The sequence below is a fragment of the Muntiacus reevesi genome, chromosome 3 (assembly GCF_963930625.1).
Source record: "Muntiacus reevesi chromosome 3, mMunRee1.1, whole genome shotgun sequence".
NCBI classification, from domain to species: domain Eukaryota; kingdom Metazoa; phylum Chordata; class Mammalia; order Artiodactyla; family Cervidae; genus Muntiacus; species Muntiacus reevesi.
Genome location: NC_089251.1, coordinates 141,877,826 through 141,892,952, shown reverse-complemented (window position 1 = coordinate 141,892,952; position 15,127 = coordinate 141,877,826). Strand labels below are relative to the sequence as shown.

The following is a 15,127-nucleotide window of genomic DNA, read 5'->3' as shown; positions in this document are numbered from 1 at the left end:
GGTGGAGGCGGCAGCGGGCTCTGCTGTGTGGGGCAGTGGGCAGGGGCTGCAGGTGGGACCCAGTGCACGGGGTGTGCAAGGAGGGGGTGGGGCTGTTTGGGGCAGAAATGTGGGGACTTGATTTCAATTCCCTGGTCTCTGTCAACACCAGTGCTGTATACCAAAGGCCAGGGAATTGGGGGAGTTGGAGGAAAACAAGATTAATGAGCACTCAGGGTGGTGGCATGGCTGGGCTAGTCCCTTGCGAAACACTGTCTACAGTTTGAACCCAGACTGGGCTGAGGCAAGGGCCTGAGCCTAGCGAGGGAAGACTTCCCTTGAGGCTAGGAAGTGAGGCAGGACTGAATGAAGAGCTCTTTTCCAACCTTCCACGGCCTGGAAGCAGGCTCTTCTTAGGCCCTTTCCATTCAACAGGTAACAGTGAGGCTGTGGATGAGAAAGGCATTACCCTGTCGCTGGGGATGTTGCAAGGATCCTCCAGGCAAAATGCAGCCCGGTTACACAGGCTACGTGTACAGCACATCCCCAAATCCTTATCCAACTCCACATGCCATAAAAAATGGAACCTATGATTTTCCTACAGGGGAAACCTTCTTATGCATATTTACTGTGTAACCACAAAGCAGAGAGCTCTTCCACCTGTTAGAGCCCATAGCCAGCCCATGTGCTCCCTTAGATTATACAAATTGCTTCACATATATTTCTTCAGAAACCACAAGCATAAAACTACTGCCTTTGGTTTCACCAGCTGTATTAATAACACCCCAAACACAGACATAGCATTGTAAGTACAATAGCAGAAAGTTGGTATGTATGTCTATAATTATAGGCCCAATTATGTACACAGACCAAGGGAGAGGCGTGGAGAAAGATGGAAGGAGCTGGAAGGCACGAGGCCTTGGCTGGGATCCTGCTCACCTCTGAGATGCTGGTTCTGCGAGTCGGCACTGGAGGCAGTGAGACAGAGGCTGCTGTCAGGCCAGGAGGACATAGGCCATGCCCTTACAGATCTAAGCAAAAGCCTTCAATTCCAATTGTCCCTTATTGGGTACATGTGAGCATCTTTCTTGCTGATGTGGTTACCTTGTTCTTAGTCACAGTGTTGCTGGGCTGTTCTGATGTGTTTAGAAGAAGTCTGGACTGAAAGAAAAAGTCTGTGGGGTGCTACCTATATCCTGAAGGCCAGATTGAGGATGGAAGGGTGAGGACAGGGATTGGGTAAGGCTTGGGTCCAAGAGTTTTCAAAATTACCCGTAATGAGTGGCAGAAATGCACTAAGCTCAATCTTATTAATGTAATGATGACTTCCAAGGGGCTCGGAGAACCCTCAGGCACCGGCTTATTTGCTTCAGAATTTAACAGTGCTTCCAACTGTGGAACTGACGCTCTCGGGCAAAATAATTTGCTCCAGGGACTTGGAACTGTGGAGTCCCTGTGGAAGGCACCAGTCACCACGCTTTGAGTTCAGACCAGTCGTCTCATAATCTGATGGCTCACCATCTTGCATTCAGAGGGAAATTGGCTTCCTCAATGTTCCATCCAGGGTTCAAGAGAGGCGCACATTCATGGAGCTATGAAGGCAAGTTGCACTTTGAGGGCACTGGGCTCATCATTTTGGATTTTGGGCCCCATCATAGAATCCTGAGCTGTAACGTTGAATGAAGTCACTTTGGCCACATCCCTTCAGAACAAATAACCACTCCTCCATCACTTCAAAAATCCTCAGTTCTATATTTATTTTCCAAATTAAAACAAATCATTGTGAGAGCCATCTGAGAAATTTAAAACCCTTTGTGAAGCTTTCAGAAACTTAAGAGGAAAGACAAACCCCCCAAATTAATTGGCTAAAAGTTAGAACCATGTGGTGTCTCTCTTCAGACCTTCTCAGATGATGCACTACGTGACCTCGGAGATTTCTCTTTGCAGCTCCGTGCCTCAGTGTTTCTGCTGGCCCAAATGGAATGGTGCCTTTTTTGCTGAAGGCAGAGCACCTTGGGATCCATAGATGGAAGGCTCTCTGCAGATATAATTAATGTATTAGACCCACAGAGCTCTTCTTGAGCAGAAGCAAGTTATCAATTTAAAAAGTAACAAGGCCCCATGGGATATTTATCTGCCTCTCTTAAAACCATAGGTCTGGAAGGGACCTGATAAGTCATCCAGACCTCCCCGTGCAGCTGATGGGGCCTGTACGTGAGCTGCCGCAGATAAACCGTACCCCTCAGGCTTCAGTTAGGAATGCAGTTCTTCCTTCTATGAGAATTTGGGTTTTTTAAAAAATATATGTATATCTTTTATTGAAGCCTCCTGGCAGATGACTGGCTTTCCCTTCCCCTTTCATTGTAGTAATTTTACTTATTGTGTATAATATTAAGACAATGACTCAAACCATCAGCTAGTAATGGACATCAAACTTTAGAAGTCATGGATATGATTATATTGTCCAGGGTCATGTATGTTCAGAAGAGGGCTGATGTCCTCTCCAAATTCAAGTCCCCCAGTGTATCTGGCCCCCTCAATTATAACCAAGAAGAATCGAGGGCCCTTGGTAATTAAGTTTGTCCCTTTATCCATTTGCCATGGGATGAGCTCAGACCTTTAGCCTCTGCACTTAGGAAGCTCCAGGGAAAATTTCATTATACATAAGCTTGGAACCTTTTCTCCATCAAGCCCCCATGGCTGGCTTCACCCAACTCCCATGGGTGCTGAATTGTCTCTGGGACTGGAGGCCAGCCTCCCTGGCACTTATAGCCTTGATGCTAAATTCCTCGTGCTTTCCAGACCCACGGCCAGTGGGATGGAGCAGACAGCAGGAAATGTGAAATGGTGCCGTGATTTTGCTTGGGCAAAAGCCCAAGCGTCCCCAGATGAGCAGTGGGGTGAACACTTCGCCAGGTAGATTGTCGGGTTCTTTGCCATCACCGGTTCCCTACTCTGTGGTTTCGTGAGATTTCTTCTGGAAAAGGAGTACAGTTGTCAGGTAGATTTAGCGACCTCATTCCCTGTACCCTTTTTGCTCTCTTTTCCCCATCTGGAGATGAAAAGGTGCCTCCTTAAATAATGTGGCAGTGTCCTTTCAAGGGGCATTCAGTTGGAGGTCCTTCCCACCCAGGTAGGATGTCTTATTTCTGCCCCACCTTCATGGGAGTACCCCCTCATGCTCTGATAGTCCACTCTCCTGCCTCCCATCTCGCCTCCAGCCCCCGATCCCTGAGCTGTCCTCTGCTCCTCTCCTCCTTCATGCTTTCCTGTCTCAAATCCTGAAACCCTAATCCTGTTAGTGTGCTGTGTTCCAGGGCTCGGCATCTCGATGGGGGTAACGTGATCCTGCAGTAAGTCTAATGGGCCCCCCAAGGCACACACAGATGGGGATGTGCACATGCTACCCACCTCCGCCCCCCACCCCCAGAAAAAAATTGGCTTTCCTTGCCCTACACCCCACAACAAGCTCCTGCCCTTCTGTCTCCTCCTTCACCTCAGCAACACTGCCTGATGATAAAAACAGCCCTAAAGTAAACAGGAGGAGATAGGAGGGCATCGTGGTGGCAAATGAGCATTTGGTGGTTAGGGAATTTCTTTGCCCTACCCCCATCCCTTCCCACCCTTAAATTCCCTTTCTCGATGTCTCTCATAGATATATATTTATACAGGAGAGAGACATCCCTTCTGATTCTGTATCTGGCTAAGTTCCCACATTCACTAGAATGAAAGCAGCTTAAAAAAAAAAATTTATAGTCTTTAAGGAAGAGTTTTAAGAGAGAAATGTCAGGACCAAGATTTACAAACAGGAAAAAAAAGTCCATTACCTTAACATCATTTTCCCCAAGTGCAGCAGGCCCCCACCCCCACCCCTACCCTTGCCTGTTTGGTGCAACAAATTAATTAAGCAGGATGGTATTCATTGATTAACCATTTATTTCTCCGTGCAGCCCCGATGGCTGACTTTAGAGAAAATGCAAGGGAGAGTGGGTGGGAGAGGGAGGACCAGCCCTTGGTCCTGAGTGAGGATGGGTCAGTATGGTGGTTCCTGAGAAGAATGTTTCAAAGGTGCTCCTGTTTTCCCCCGTCTCTGCCCTCCATTCCTGCCACCTCTCTTCTCTGCTGGCTTTGCTCCGCTCCTTGAGAGTCTGTGCCAAGTAGATTGCAAAGGAGAACTTTGGATGCAATGAAACATTTATTAGTGAAGAGAAATATTTATTTTTTAAAAAAGCAAGGAAGGAGAAAAAGATGTCCTGCATGGTTTCTACCTCAGGGCTCCAGCATTGTGTTGTCTTTGAAAAATTTTCTGTTCGTTGAGCAGTTCCTGGAGCCAGTTGTGTTCACTTTACAGCAAAATAGAAGTTAATTGTAGGTCACACTGTAGGTAATGAAGGGACGGGCATGCGCAGATGGCATGAATGAAGCCCAGTCAGGTGGGAGGCAGTGCACAGAATGAGGGTCTGCGTCTGTGGACCCAAGGCCTGCCTGCCGGAGGCAGGGGAGGCTGCCAGGAGCACCGGGGGCCTGTGCTGCGGCTCTCCGCCAAGAGGATCAAAGACTGTTGGGTGTCTGCACTGGCCTGGGCACCAGGATGTTGATGGCAGAGATGCCCAGCGTATGGGACAGAGATTCAGGGTTGGCAGAGAATCCACCCTCAGAGAGGACTCCCAGGTAGGCAATGAAACAGTAACTGTTCTCAGTGGTGCCCGAGAACATCACTGCCTGTTCTTCAAAGAGATCTTTGGGAGGGGTCAGCAGGAAGTGGTGGCTATGACTAGAAATGGGGTGAAAGACAAAGAGCAGATGACCTCAAAACCAAACGTGATGCTTTCTGGCTAGATGTTTCTTATTAGAGTATAAATATATATACATATATATATATATACATACATAGATACATATATATATATATATATGCACACACACATACACACACACATATATACTTTTCTTTTTTGTTTTTTACATAGTCCATGCCTTATGAGCTCACAGACATGGTCAAAACAAACATGTTGTTTCCTTTTCCTGGGTGGGAGAAGAGTGATTTGTAGATAATAACCAAACTGGGATATTGGATAGCAGCCAATTTAATTGGCAGATGCCCCCCCTCTCCCAGAGGTGCAAATCAAAAAATCCATGAAGTGCTGCCGGTTTCAGATTCTGTCTTACTGAAAATAAACCAAAGGTCTCCAGAATCAATTGGCAAGTGTTGGATTATGTTCGGAATTCAGCAAGGCACCAAATGGATCATCTAAACCACTTCGTGCCCTGAATTGTTTTTCAAACTTGGTTTACAGAAGTGCACTTGAAGAAATCTTTATATTCAACGTAGCTTTATATATATATATATATACACACACACAAACACACACACACACATATATATATACACACACATGCGCATTAGTAATTACAACATAATCAATGCTATTCCACCTCTTTAGAAAGCTAGGATCACCTTGAACACACTTCTGGTTTTCCTTTGAGTGGGAAAGCAACCATATTCACTTTTTTTTTAGTTAACAAAAACATATACCATCTGTGACATCCAGCTTTTAAAGCAGATGTTAGAATGTGATCATCGCATTTTATATACATCTATCTGGGTGTACCATACGCTGACAAGTCACTGAGTTTTCTCAGCAATGTGGACTCCTCACTGTGAAGTTATGGCCTGAAAATTCTTGTCCTCAAGGCGGGACTTGAGAGTTAGTGGCTTTGAAGGCTTGAACTTTCCCAGTTAAACAGAGACCTATTTGTTACTTGTGCTGTAGCTTCCCGTCTGACATCTGTCCTGGCTGTGGTGCTGGCACTAGAGCCAGCGGGGAGGGCTGGCTGGTAAAGTTCAGTGTCTATTTGCAAGCCTGCTATCTACTTTATTTTCCTGAAGGAGAAATCAAGGTATCTAAGGTTTATTGATTTGCCTATAGTGATTCAGTGAGTCGGCAGGGAATAGGGAGTGAAACCAATTTCCTGGCATCATTTCCCAAGCACGCCAACTCCTTACCTTGCAGTGCCTCGACTGGAAGCCAAGAATCCATCTCAGAGAATTTGATCAGAAAACATATGAAGGGTGATTCTGAAACCACAGAAGCATTGAGAAAGTCATAAAGATGTATAATATATGATAGCATTTACCAGCTATAAATAGGGCCGTGCAGGGAGAAAAATAGAGTCCTTATAAATCCATTGGGTCTGGAGAAATAGAAACTGCTTAATGTTTCATTAAAAATGGATTTTCATAAATTGCACTTTGATATCTTTGGGCACAGAACAATATGTGAGGACTAAGGTGTTGTTATTTATTATTCTTCATTTATTAATAATTTGAACTGTTATTGAACCAAAACATCAACAAGGTAATTCTCCCTCTGAGTGGAGCAGTCACTAGGTGTTCTGAGTCTGAGCACTATTTGAAGGGTATGAAAATCCACAGCATTTGTCCACAAAAGCACTTAGGCTACAAGGGACAGTGGTAACTAAAATGCCCAGTTAGAAAGTGGACACTCCTAGAGCAGTTCTAAATGAGAAACTCTTGTGAAGCAAGCCTTAGAATCTGGGAGCCAGAAGGGACTGTACAGATCAATTCATACAATCTCCTCATTTAACAGAGAAGGAAATTGAGGCCTGGGGGAGGTAGAGATATTTGCCCACAGTTAGGGCTTCGCTGGTGGCTCAGACGGGAAAGAATCTGCCTGCAATGCGGGTGACCTAGGTTTGACCCGGGGTTGGAAAGATCCCCTGGAGGAAGGCATGGCAACCCACTCCAGTGTTCTTGCCTGGAGAATCCCCGTGGACAGAGGAGCCTGGCCGGCTACAGTCCTTAGGGTCGCAAAGAGCTGGACACGACTGAGTGAGGAAGCACAGCAGGAGCTAATTAACAACAGAGTCTGGCTCCTGGTTCAGCAGTGTTTGAACTCTTTTCTACTGCGCCCACCTCAGAGTAAGAGGTATATAAAAAAGTTTATTAAAATAAGATGGTATTGGGGACTTCCCTGGAGGTCCGAGGAGGATGAAATGGCAACCCACTTCAGTATTCTTGCCTGGGTCACCCCCAGGGACAGAGGAGCCTGGGGAGCTACAGTCCGTGGGGTCACAGAGTCAGACCCCACTGAGCGACTGAGCACAACCACACATTGGCGATCCAGGGGTTAAGACTTCTCCTTCCAGTGCAGGGCTGCATGTTCGATCCCCGGCTGGGGAGCTCGGATCCCACCTGCCTCATGGCCAAAATACCACAACATAAAACAGAAGTAGTATTGTAACACATTCAATAAAGACTTTAAAAATGGTCCACATTCCAAAAAGAGATGGTATTCCGTCAGCCAAGGGTCCCAAGAACAGAGAGTAGTTAAAAGCACAAGCTCATGGGCAAACAAGACACTGAGGAGGAACTGGGCTCAGAAACAGGATTGACTACTTGAGGTCACTTTGAAAGAGCCTTCATTTGGTTCAGGGGTGGGAGAAGGGTGAGCAATAGCAGAAGGAAGGTCAATTAGAGAATCAAGGAGGTGTCCTCAGGTAGATACACCGTGTGCCTGCCTCCCTCACTGACTGATGCCACTGTGGGCCGAGATCCAGGAGGCTTACCCCAGCCTGTGGTCACACACATCCGTGGGAAGAGCAGCCCCCTCCTCAGACACGTACCCACACGCGTGTGTTCCCCATGCCCACACACGGCCAGCCTCCCCAAGACAGTCCAAAGACACAGTCATTTCCTTACTGAGAAAGGAAAGAAATGGTTTCCTGGTGTTGTCTGCCCAGGCTGAGAAATGAAGGGGTCAGATAAGATAAAATTGGACATTAAAAACTCATATAAGACAAGCTGTGTTTCTAAACGGTACCAGCGTGGTGTGCACGCTGTGGATTAGCAGCCGTGTTGAGGTTCAAATCCACTCAACACTCCAATTATATATACACGTGGCAAATCAAACCCCCCACCAAGCCCTCCGCCTTGGAACTCCTTAGCATCTCCTGATGGAGGCCACACACAGCCACCACCATCCTCAGGGAGCAGGTCAGTAGTAGGGCCCCCCACTGCTCACAGCACCCGTCTGAAATAAGCAGAGGGCTAGCCTTTGCTTCTGCCCTGCCAAAACAAAACAAAAAAACAAACAAGGAGCCGCTGCCTCATGCTGAATTCTAGGAGAACTGATTCATCTCCTTTCCTTGGATTCGGTTCCTCCATCTCTTTCCCCAGAGCGGTAAGGAAGCCAAGGAGGGGCCATGGCGGGACCTGGACTGTCCGGCCTCCTGGCCCTCCTCCTGGCGGTTCCTCCCCAAGATTAGATCACAGAGGTTCAGGCACCTCCTTCTTCCTGTCTGCCTTCTCCCAAGTGTCTGGCTCCAACTTCTTTCCTTCTGCTTTTGTGGCCCGTTTTCTTCGTCTTCTCGCTCTTCTTTGTCCTCAATCACAATGGGGGAAACAGCCAAACTGAAGCTGGGAGGGATGCGTGCAGCCGTCTGTCCTGCTTTGGTGCTCCCGGCAGTCAGCGAAGCGGCAGAGGAGGAAACTGGCGACCTGGGGCCCAGAGTGGAGGCTCCCCAGGGGAGGAGAGCGAACAGCCAGGCTGGAGGGGGGAGCTCCCCTGGAATAGGTGGGCTCAGGGCCAGGAACAAGGGGTTTCAGCACATACAGTGGTCCTCTGAATGCTGTTTCGTCTTCTGTTTCCCTCCATTTCTCTTCAACAGGCCACATCTCCTCATTTGGTTGCAGATGCTATGATGGCTCTTAGCCTTCACCGCCACCATCGGTGGGAGCTATTAATGGCTCTGACGTTTGACGTTTAGCAAGTGGGAAATACAGAAGGTTCAAGGTTGCCAAATGGCAGAGTTCCTAGTTACAGTTCCTAAGGAAGCAAGGACCACGTTGTTAATTAGCTCTAAGCCTTGGTGCTTCTATTTGCTGTTTCCCAGAGCCTTCTACGTTGGGATTAGAATCAGTGGGAACACACCACTCAATAGCAGCTCTCCCTCCATCCCACCCATGCTTGGGGATCTCAAGGCTCCAAGGCTCCTAACACCGACATAAACACCGCACATGTAAAAGAGATGAGAATCAAGGGAGATAAACCTGCAGTCTAAAAATGTGTCAAGGACTTGGGATCCAGACAGACATCTCTGAGCCTCAGTTTTTCCATCAACAAAGTGGAAATAATAGCACTTACTTCCTGGGATGTTTTTTAGGCCTGATTGTGTTTACACAGCATCTGGCTCAGTGGCATTCCAACATACTAGTTTCCCCATTCCCCTTGTCCAAAGCCTGTCCGTGCCCAGACATCTCATGTGTTATAGGTGTCATGAGCTGAAGGAGCTGGTCCCCCTACCCAAGAGGAATGGCTAGTTGTTGCAGAGTTGGCTGTGAATGGATTTACACTCACTTGGTTGGTAGAGCTGTGACAGGTATGATCTAGGAGTGGTGGTTAGTGGTCTTTCCCTCCACTCTTGTCGAGGGAAACCGGGAGAAACTCACGTCCACTTGTTCCAGCTCCTCTTTTTTTCTTTTTTGTAATGGAGAGCACAAAAAAGCATAAGGTCCATGTGGCAGTTATTGATCTGGGCCATCTGGTAAGCTCGGACTTGCTCCTACCATGTTGGATCAGAAGCTACTCAAACGGCCATTCTTACCATAAGAGATGCATCAGTCAGATGGGGATGGGGTGGATTTCATTACAGGGCGGGGACTGCAGTGAGAGGAAGCCAGAGCAGGACTCCGAGGGTTTGCCTGCAACAAAGACCAGAAAGAACCAAGAAAGTGTTGATTGACATAGGGGCACCGGGGTAGACAGTGCCCCCATTTTCTCACCCATCCATGGAGCAGGGAGACCTCTAAGTAACTAACAAAAACAATCGTGATGCACTTTCAGATGATAAAATGCCCTGCAGATCTTTCCATATGCTGAAACCTGAGCAAGCGGGAAAGTGAAGTTCAAGCTAGGGAGAGAGGTCCACAGGCCCTAAAAGATGACATTGTCGTTCCATTTTTATTCCCCTTCTCTCCTAGGCTTCTGAAAGTGTTTTCCTTTTCACGGTGCCTTCCTCTGCTTGCTCTCAGGCCCAGAGGCAAAATTTTTTCTTGCCTCCAAAAGTATTTGTGAAGACCATGTATTGTTTTCAAGTTAGAGCAGTGTGAGAAATTACCGTTGTTTTTTTTTCCCCCACGGCATTTCTAAAACAGCCCCAGACTACAAACCCACTGATTATTTTTAAGCTTAAGGGAAATAACATTGAACAGAGCTGACCCCACTCCATCAAAGACTGCCTGGCTCAACTACACACAGGGATTTCAATAACATGGGCTGGCGTGTGATGTTACAGGTCTTCCAAGCCAACAACGATGCCACGGAGGTGGTTCTGAACAAGCTGCACTCGCCGCTGCTGACACGCTTCGTCAGGGTCCGCCCGCAGACCTGGCACACGGGCATCGCCCTCCGCCTGGAGCTCTTCGGCTGCCGCGTCACAGGTAAAGTGGGGTTGCTGTGAGGCTGGAGAGCGAACTGAGTCCTGGGCTCTGCTCCCGCTTCCAGCCCTGTGCTAACAGCACGGTTGCTGCACGTGGCCTTCACAGGAGGCTTGGTTTTACCTGTGTGGGTCTTGAATGCACACGAAGTCTGGCCCCTGCCTTGCTGAGTACCATGTCTTCGGGCAACCTCCACTCTCTAAATGGCTGCATGAATACTTATAGAAGGCCCCCTGTGAGCCGGACCCCACGCTGGGAGCTGGAGATGAAAAAGAGACGGGAATGAACAGACAGGGTCCCTGGTATGGCAGAGTGTTCAGGCTGGGGGGCAAGACAGATAATAAACAAATGTAAGTATGGGGATAACTTTGTGAAGGAAGAGGATGAGGTGCTCTGAGAGTGACTGAAGGGGCAACTTGGAGCATTGGTCAAAAGTATGGGGACAGCCTTTCTAAGGATGTGACACTTAAGGTCTGGGCTGAGTAAAGGGTGGTCTGATGGTGGCTGAGGGGAACAGCATTTTGGGTAGAGGGAACAGCAACTGAGAAGGATGCAAGGCAGAAAAGAGCTGTGATGATACATATGGAAGTAAAGACCTAACCCCACGAAGGGTTCCATCTAGATGGGCAAACAATCACCCAGCTTACGATTCAATGCTCAGCACAACTCCCCTATGCTCACCACCCCCGGGAGGGTTAGCGGGGACTGCCACCAACAAGGATGTGAGAGCCCTTGGCTAACAGCGTAAGATGCTCAGCCATGCCAGGCACTGTGCTTTTCATACAATGACTAACGGAATCAGTAACTGACTTTTATATAGTAACTGATGGAATCCTTGCAACAACCCCCAAGAAGTAAGTACTACTGTTAATCCTCCTTTAGGCCTGGGGAAGCTGAAGCACAGAACACTTCAATCATTTTCCCAAAGTCACACAGCTAGTAAGTGACAAAGCAAATGTCAATCCATGCAGTCTGGTGCCCAGCCATGCTCTTAACCACAGTGCTATCCCACCTTGAAACACAGAGAAGTCAGTGCTGACTTAAAGTGTTTGCCAGTCGGGTTCTTTGACAGCTCCCTGCTGATGGGGGTGGTCCCAGTTAATAGGGTACCAGCCTGACCTCTTGTATCTTCCTCCTTCTCTGCAGACGCCCCTTGCTCCAACATGCTGGGGATGCTCTCGGGGCTCATCGCCGACTCCCAGATCTCTGCCTCCTCCACCCGTGAGTACCTCTGGAGCCCCAGTGCGGCCCGCCTGGTCAGCAGCCGCTCAGGCTGGTTCCCTCGGATCCCTCAGGCCCAGCCAGGCGAGGAGTGGCTCCAGGTGGACCTGGGAGCGCCCAAGACCGTGAAAGGCGTCATCATCCAGGGGGCCCGTGGAGGAGATAGCATCACTGCGGTGGAAGCCAGGGCATTTGTGCGCAAGTTCAAAGTCTCCTACAGCCTCAATGGCAAAGACTGGGAGCACATCCAAGACCCCCGGACCCAGCAGCCAAAGGTAGGATATTCCCAGAGAACTCCCTAACCTTGCCCCACAAAGGGAGGTTGATCTGGGGTGGGCTGGGGTGTCGATTTCCCATCTAGATGGTCATCACCAACTCCTATGAGCCAGTCAAACAAATGTTAACTGAAGGATACTTTGTGCCAGGCCCTCTGCTAAACACCTTTTAATCCTTACAACAGGCTTCCCTAGTGGCTCAGACAGTAAAGACCTGGCCTGCCAGTGCAGGAGACATGGGTTCTATCCCTGGGTCGGGAAGACCCTCTGGATAAGGAAAATGGCAACCCATTCCAGTATTCTTTCCTGGAACATCCCATGTACAGAGGAGCCTGAGGGGTTACAGCCCATAGGATCACAAAGAGTCAGACGCGACTGAGCAACTAAACAACGAAAATCTTTATAACATTTCTAGAAGGTAGATCTTATGGTCCCTCCCATTTCAGAGATGACAAAACTGAGGCTTGATGTCATGTCCAGGGTCACACAGTACCTGTGGTAGAGCCATGATCCAGACACAAGTCTCCCTCCAGAGCACAAACACCTAACCACTACTCCACACCACCTTGCTAGTAACTTGGACACTCTTAATACCCTCTTTCAGATAAAGTTTCCTTGGAACTGGCCAGATATTCAAAGGGGATGTGGTTCTTGGAGGCTCAACTGTAGAAACTTAGGGAATGACTTCCAAAAACAACTGTGTGTTTCTGAGTGTTGCTGAATTTTGTATTTTGCTGGGCTTGACTGCTTAGATCTTTCCCACCTCTCACAGGGAGACTGGAAAGAGGCAAATGAGACTAACTCCAGGCCAGAGGTGCAGGCCAGCGTCGCCCACTCTGTCCTGCCATTGCAGGGGTAGAGGTCAGCCCTGAACAGGGGGCTCCAGGAAAGGGAGGGATGTCATGCCCCTGTCCCTCTCCACGGGAATCTCCCAGTCATCCTGGGACACCAGTCCTCATCGCTAAGTTAACTCTTCATTTTTTGCAGAAGATCAAGGCCTCTAGGAAGGAAGGGGTGTCACGTGTCTCTGTTCAGGTCCCCTTTACTAAGCCAACGTTTCCATTCTTAATGCAGAGGCAAGGGCTGGGCTGGAGGTTTTGCAATGCTAATGTAAACTCCCAGCTCCTGATTCCAGTGGCTTGAAAGGGCTCAGGGCTTGATAACTGGAACCTTCAGTGGATGGAACACGAGAGTTGGACCACAGGCTCCCTCCCCCAGGGACAGCTGACCTTGAGTCTTCTTAACCATTCTGAGGGCCTGGGAAAGGAGATGGTCTTAGCCAGGCTCAGGGCCTGCTCTCCCCATGACAGTGCCCGGCTTTTGGAATTGTGGGCCTTCTGCCACATTCCTGGATGCAGACCAGGCACAGCCCCTGGCACACCTGTGCACCGCCTTTCCTAAGTCACTGGTTCGCAGGCATGCTCTGGGTTGGGTTCCCCACGTGACTTGAGCCAGGGCAAGCCCAGCGGTCATCAGCTTCATGTAGTGTGGCTTCAGGTGAGGTTTATTTTGATAGAATGTCTTCTACTAAGCCAAGGTTGGGGGAACACAGTCTCAGACTGTCAACATGTGCCCAGCACAAATAGTCATCAGCCTAGAGAAAGGATGGTCATTTTCCCTTCAGCCTCTCGGTGACCTGGAACTTTCTAAGTCAAAATTGTCAAGCTGGGAGTTTCTAAATCTAGACTCTTAAGCATCAGGGAAAGAACTTCTTTTTCTAGTAAACGGAGAACTTCAGAACAGGCAAGACAGTCTGCATGCCCTTTCCTCCTCCCCAGCCAAGTACAGCTTCAGACTCACTCAGAGCCAAATTCTGCATTTTCAGTTTCACTCCCAGAATAGAGAACAGAACCCAACCACTGCCACTCTCATCTGCTCCCTATTTGCCATGTTTCTGGGACCTCCCAAATGAATAAAAACCTTGGTCTGAGAATGGGGGTCCCTCAGACCGAAATGTGCAGCGACCATGGATTAACTGTGAAGCAGACTTCCAGCCGGACGTAAGGGGTGGGGCGGGATGGGGGAGGAAGGAGCAGAAGGGAGGGGTGAAGAGGCGTCCACCCAGGAAGGGCTGAGCGGCCTTGTCTCCCCTGCAGCTGTTCGAAGGAAACATGCACTATGACACCCCTGACATCCGGAGGTTCGAGCCTGTCCTGGCGCAGTACGTGCGGGTGTACCCGGAGAGGTGGTCGCCCGCAGGCATTGGGATGCGACTGGAGGTGCTGGGCTGTGATTGGACAGGTAAGGCCCCCTTTCCCCTTCAGGTCTCGCTCACACGGTCTCCTGACCCCGGCGTCCTGGGACGGCCCGGGAGGAGGCCAGACTGCGATGGGGACAGGCAGAGAGGCAGCCATCCCTGGTGACGCCCCATCAGTTCACAGCCCCACTCCCCACCGCCTGCCCTGCGCCCCACCTTATTCGACCTCAAACCACGGGCCCTGCCACCTCTGGACTTGGGACAGTTTCTCAAGGGATGTGCTCTGTCGATTTTAGAGGATCGTTTCAGTCCTCCACCCCAAGTCTCTCAAAAACAAATCGTAACCACACACCACCCACCCAAATTCAATTAGACCCTGACTCTTCAGGCCAGAGGGCTGTGGCTGTTGATTTAGGGAAGGGGAAAAAAAACCTTGCTCATGATAATAAAGTAATCGGTTTATGTCTGAATCTGGCCTCCAGATGTCAGTGGCTAAGAGACTTCATTTTCATCTCGAAGCTACATCTGTAAAAGGCATTTATTTGCTCGGGAGGGACCCTGTTGCGGGGAGCTGCTGGGAACCCGCCTTCTTCCCCTTGTGCGGCAGAAGCCTGGCTGGGTGCCGCCTCCACCCAGCAGTGGCCCCGGAGCATCTCCAGAGTCTCCTGAACAGGATGAGGCCCACTGACCACGGCCACCCTCCCTGTTCCCTGGGAAGCACCCCATCCATCCTTCCGAGTAGGGCCTCCCTCCTCTGCGGGCGCCCGCCCTCCTCCCGGGCAGAGCTGGCACGGATCTCAGCTAAGCCAGAGTTGAGCTGGCGCGCCGAGCCAGAGACAGCAGGAGCTGCAGGCAGGACCGGGCCCCAGGTATCTCCATTTTCCTGTCTGTAAGGTACCTGTCAGCAGCTCACCCAGCAGGGGAAGGTGAAGGATTAATAAGGGCATGTCGGAGAAGTGCTTTTGGCTCCCGGGGAGAAAAATACTGCCTGTGTGC

General features: G+C 49.5%; 1 protein-coding gene across 4 annotated transcripts in view; it reads left to right on the top strand.

Moving 5' to 3' along the window:
* The window catches only part of NRP2 (neuropilin 2), a 120,201-nt gene that overhangs the window by 50,673 nt on the left and 54,401 nt on the right, over nt 1-15,127 (top strand). For all 4 annotated transcript variants that reach the window (XM_065930747.1, XM_065930748.1, XM_065930749.1 and 1 more), the window contains exons 8-10: nt 10,297-10,441; nt 11,585-11,934; nt 14,031-14,175. In XM_065930747.1, the coding sequence (XP_065786819.1) occupies nt 10,297-10,441; nt 11,585-11,934; nt 14,031-14,175 (640 nt within the window). The remainder of the gene's footprint in view (nt 1-10,296; nt 10,442-11,584; nt 11,935-14,030; nt 14,176-15,127) is intronic.